This window comes from Homarus americanus, unplaced genomic scaffold, assembly GCF_018991925.1.
Source record: "Homarus americanus isolate GMGI-L3 unplaced genomic scaffold, GMGI_Hamer_2.0 scaffold19066, whole genome shotgun sequence".
Taxonomy (NCBI): domain Eukaryota; kingdom Metazoa; phylum Arthropoda; class Malacostraca; order Decapoda; family Nephropidae; genus Homarus; species Homarus americanus.
This window is the reverse complement of record NW_024716903.1, coordinates 240,001-244,896: the sequence shown is the minus strand read 5'-3', so window position 1 is coordinate 244,896 and position 4,896 is coordinate 240,001. Positions and strand designations below refer to the sequence as shown.

General features: G+C 46.6%; 1 protein-coding gene across 4 annotated transcripts in view; it reads right to left on the bottom strand.

Moving 5' to 3' along the window:
- Window positions 1-794: 794 nt before the first annotated feature.
- The window catches only part of LOC121858530 (katanin p60 ATPase-containing subunit A-like 2), a 20,346-nt gene continuing 16,244 nt past the window's right edge, over window positions 795-4,896 (bottom strand). For all 4 annotated transcript variants that reach the window (XM_042355004.1, XM_042355008.1, XM_042355007.1 and 1 more), the window contains 9 exons: window positions 4,645-4,762; window positions 3,930-4,036; window positions 3,648-3,816; window positions 3,180-3,292; window positions 2,784-2,980; window positions 2,474-2,645; window positions 2,133-2,232; window positions 1,593-1,760; window positions 795-1,416 (listed from right to left, as the gene is read on the bottom strand). In XM_042355004.1, coding sequence (XP_042210938.1) covers window positions 1,621-1,760; window positions 2,133-2,232; window positions 2,474-2,645; window positions 2,784-2,980; window positions 3,180-3,292; window positions 3,648-3,816; window positions 3,930-4,036; window positions 4,645-4,762 — 1,116 coding nt within the window. In that variant the 3' untranslated portion in view covers window positions 795-1,416; window positions 1,593-1,620. The remainder of the gene's footprint in view (window positions 1,417-1,592; window positions 1,761-2,132; window positions 2,233-2,473; window positions 2,646-2,783; window positions 2,981-3,179; window positions 3,293-3,647; window positions 3,817-3,929; window positions 4,037-4,644; window positions 4,763-4,896) is intronic.

The window sequence follows — 4,896 nt, the reverse complement described above, 5'->3', positions numbered from 1 at the left end:
AATCCTCTTTCTGCTGATTCAATTGTGATCCATTTCATATGAACCAAGTCCCATACCTGGCTTCGAATCCGTGTTATAAAATACTTCTCTTCTGGGGTATTCAATCGGTTCTGACACTAATGAAAATATTGATATGTTTTTATTTTCTCGTGATGTTAAAACTGTGCCATGAGACTGAAATTTGGTACATGAAGTGTGGACGATAATTATCAATGGATGGAGAGAAGGTTCAAACAATCCCCAGACTAGAATTATTTCCTAACCTAACCTAACCTAACCTAAACCGTCCTAACCTAACCTAACCTAACATGATTTTACCTTAACTACCTAACCTGATCTAACCTAACGTAGCTAAGGTTAGGGGAGACAGGCAGGAAGGGAGAGAGAGAGAGAGAGAGAGAGAGAGAGAGAGAGAGAGAGAGAGAGGAACGTTCTAATATTACTTTGTCACCTTCATAAATTCTCATCACCTTACATATCACATACCATAATCACCCCTTTAACTTCTTCTTCATCTCTCCATTTATCTTAATTATATCATCTACATATTTATCTTCCTTTGCTTGATGGTCCGTATGTTAACTTCCCGCCGTCTCACCTGTACACTTACCTTTCACTCAGGTCGGGTGGTAATTAGTGCAAATGTATAAGTCCCAAGGTAAATATTGTTCAAAATTCGTGTGTTAAATCTATCCCCCACCACGCCCCACCCCACCCCACCCCACCCCACCCCACCCCACCCACCCCACCTCACACCACCTTACCTACCCCCTATTTCCCCACCCTACGTAAGATGTAAGGAAACATCTTGCTTAACTTACTCTTGTATAACCTACGACACACACACACACGCACACACCTCAGCTCTCTTTCTCTCTGGTGGTTCTTGTTTGTGCCATAAAAGAGAACCGTGACAGGCAGTTGAGCGAACGTTCGTCTGGCGTAGGTTCAGCCTGCATGGTGTATAGAAATGGAGGGAAGGCTGGTGTACGTTCGTCAGGCGTAGCTTCAGCCTGCATGGTGTGTAGGAGTGGAGGGAATATTGGCGTACGTTCACCTGGCGCAGTGTAGCGGAGTGACTTTTTTGTGGTTGTGTCCATAACCATGTAAGGACAGAAGGGAGGGAAGTCTGGCGAACATAAGTCTGGCGCAACGACCCTGAACATTTGATGATGAAATGGATGGAAGGAGTCGAACGTTCGTCAGGCGCTGTTTTCAGTAATGCTTCATGACGAGGTGGAGGGAAGGCTGGCGAGCGTTCGTTTGGCATAGTAACGTAACCTAATCTAATTTAACCTAACCTACTGTAATGGGCCCTGACCTATTAGACTCTATCCTATATTAACGCCCATTAGGACCAGAGGCCGTTTGACCAGTCACAGCTCGACACACTCAGTCTCTCGGTAACTGCTACACCTGGAACAATAAATATATATTATTCCCACGATCTTTATTTTAGTGTATTCATGAAGTTATGAATGAAATTCCAGTTGCCTGAAGCCGTATTTTCCTCCCACTTAAGTCTTAAAACACTTCAAAATCAGTATCAACACTTAACAAACTACAAAAAAAAATCCCTATTCGAGTAGTACCTCTAAACACTACAGCACCAATAGCTCCTCAAGCAGAACCGTATTTGGAGTGCCACTCAGTGTACTGTTCATTGTTACCCTGGGCAGGTTTGGTCTTCTGTAGAGCTGACTCCACATCACACATCTTAATAGAATCTAACTTCAGGTCCGGTAGCTCTGAGTCTTCCACTGTGTGATGGAGACAAGCTTGGTGGAATTATTGTATTAAAATGAGATATAGATGAAATATATAGATTATGTAAAAGGAAAAGTATAAAAAAAAGTAATATATAAGTTAAAGATGAAGTTAGACCATACGTAGAATAAAGTATAAAATATGAATAAATTAGTAATGATTTCGTAATAATAAAAACAGTATTAATAAAGTATAAAATATTGAGATTAATTTAAAAACCGTGAAAATAATGAACAAATCAAATTTGAGTAGTAAATGAGATTAATTATCACTCTATCACTTGTCACTGCCAGCATCATCACCTACCATTGCCAACATTCACCTTCATGTCAACTCTCACCTGTTAATCACCGAATTAATCTCACCTGAATGGTCTTCGAGGACATTGAAGACCTTCCTGAGGCAGCCCATGGCCGCCTCCCGACACACCACCTGCAGATCTGAGCCGCTGTAACCCTCCGACATCTGTAGAAGGAGAGGGAGGGGGTGAGGGCGCCTTTAAGGGAGGTAAAGGGAGTGAATAGAGCAGGGGAGGACGAGTGGAAGAGAGAGGGAAAGTGGTGAGGGGAGGGAAGGAGAGCGGGCGTGAGGAATTGGGAGGAGGGGAAGTGGTTAGGGGAAGAGGGACGAGACTACTGGCCTTATCTGATGATCCCCAACTGACTCCCATGACCCTCCCACTGACCCCTCGTGACCTGCCACTGACCTGTGCTAACTTCTCATAGTCGAGGTGGGTGGTGATGGCGTGGCCGGCCTCTTCCAAGTCGGAAATGACCTCCGGCAAGTGGTGTCTAAACATGGCCTCGCGCGCCTCCATGCCTGGGAGAGGCACCAAGATCCTCTTTTCCAACCTCCGGAGCATCGCCGGGTCCAGCTGCCTGTGGGGAAGGATACTGTTAGTTAGAGGCAGCAGCTGGAAGATAACTCACCAAGAGGCTGCAGCTGGAAGATAACTCACCAAGAGGTTGCAGCTGGAAGATAACTCACCAAGAGGCTGCAGCTGGAAGATAACTCACCAGGGTATGTTAGAGGCAGCCAGCAGGAAGACGTGATGGTTGGCTTGGGTGAGGCCGTCCAGTTCCACCAGCAGTTGGGTCTTCATCCTGCGGGAGGCCTCGTGTTCCTGCTCCCCCTGGCGGGAGGCCATCAAGGCGTCCACCTCATCCACGAAGATGGTTGAGGGGGCGTGGAACCTCGCCATCTCGAACAGTACCTGTAGGTGGTGGTGGTGGTGGTTATTGTGCCAGCTGAATAATACACGTAGACACACACACAAATTACCTCGTATTCACCCCAGAATGCATTGCGGTAAACAAATGATGACGTAGTTATGATTAGGCTGTATCACACACACACACACACACACACACACACACACACACACACACACGCATACACACCATAATACTCACCCTAACAAGCTTCTCAGAGTCGCCTCTCCATTTAGACACCAAACTCGTGGCCGAGATGTTGAAGAAGGTCGTATTGCACTCCGTCGCTACTGCCTTTGCCAGCAGAGTCTTGCCTGTAGTAGGGCACCAGGTGGGTATTGAGAGGCAAAAGTAAGATGATTAGTCTCTGATCTCCAGGTAATAATAAAGTTAACCTTAGTTATATTAGGTTAGGTTAAGTTAGATTAGATTAGGTTGGCTTAGATTAGGTTGGGTTTGATTAGAATAGGGGCCAAGTAGGATTGGGATACTTCTGACCAGTGACCCCCTCCCTACCACCTCACCTGTGTCCCTTCTATACCACCTTACCTGTGCCCCCTACCACCTCTACCACATCACCTTTGCCCCCCACCACCACCACCTTACCAGTACCCTGCACCGCCTCACCTGTAACCCCTACCACCTCAACTGTAACCCCTTCCATCTCACCTGTGCCTGGAGGGCCATAGAGGAGGATGCCCCGCCAGGGTTTGAACCTCCCGACAAAGAGTTGCGGGTACTTGAGGGGGTAGACCACCGCCTCCTTCACCAGCCTTTTGGCGTCCTCCAGCCCAAGGATGTCAGTCCACCTCACCTCCGGGTTCTCCACCAGGATTTCCTACAGGAGGGAGGGAAATGAGATAAAAGGCGATGGAGAATGAGGAGATGGTTGAGAGAGAAAAAGAGAGAGATAAAGAAAATGATAGATAGAGAGAGGATGAGAGGACCTACCCGCTGTATAATGTTGGCCAGGTCCCTAAACTCGCCGGTAAAGTGAGGCATCAGAAGAGGCTTGACGCTCTTCTCGTCCCACAACCCAGTGTCCTCGTCCTCCTCACCTGTCAGGTGAAAGGTCACTTTTATTACCTCACATGCAAACATATGCTAAATCATTGGTCAATCATCTCACCGTAAGACACTTGTTTACAAAGGTCGGGGGTCATTCTTGTCGACTTTTAAAGATCAGTATTGGGTCAAAGGTCACAATATACTTAATAGGTCACAACTGTTTACCATTTTAAATTATACAAACTATGATTGATAAATACCTGGATATCGTACATGACATAACTAATTTAAAATGCCTAATTACTCGTCTATAAACAATACATCAGATCATTATGATTGTAAACCTTTTGTGTACTTAATCCCTTTGAGTACAATGTCATCTTACTTAAGAGAATAGATCACCGTATCTAAAGGGTTAAGACGTTGTACTCGAGGGTTATTGTACTCAAGTGGTTAAAGTGGGCTAATTCAATGCCCTCGGAGAGTTCCTTAGGGTTAGTGTTGGTTGGGATAGGCTGGGACTGGTCTAAGGTGGCCTGGGTGTATTGGGATGGGTGGGATTCAACCTGCGACTGGTCTAAGGTTGCTTGGGTGGGTTGGGATGGACTGGGACTTAACTAGGGATTGATATAGGGGGCTGAGTTGGACTGGGTCTCACCTGGGGGCTGGTCTGGATTGCCTGGGGTGCGCGGTGGACCTTTTCCCACGTCACCAACGTTGTCCTCAAGACGTGTGTAGTCGCTGATCATCTGCTTCAGGTCCAACACTTGTCGTGGCTGAGGGAGGTGGGCGTCATGAGTGAAGGGGCAGCAAAAGTGAAGGGGTGGTGACATCGGTGAAGGGGCAGCAATAGTGAAGGGGTGGTGACATCGGTGAAGGGGTAATGTCAATGAAGAGGTAACTCCCATAA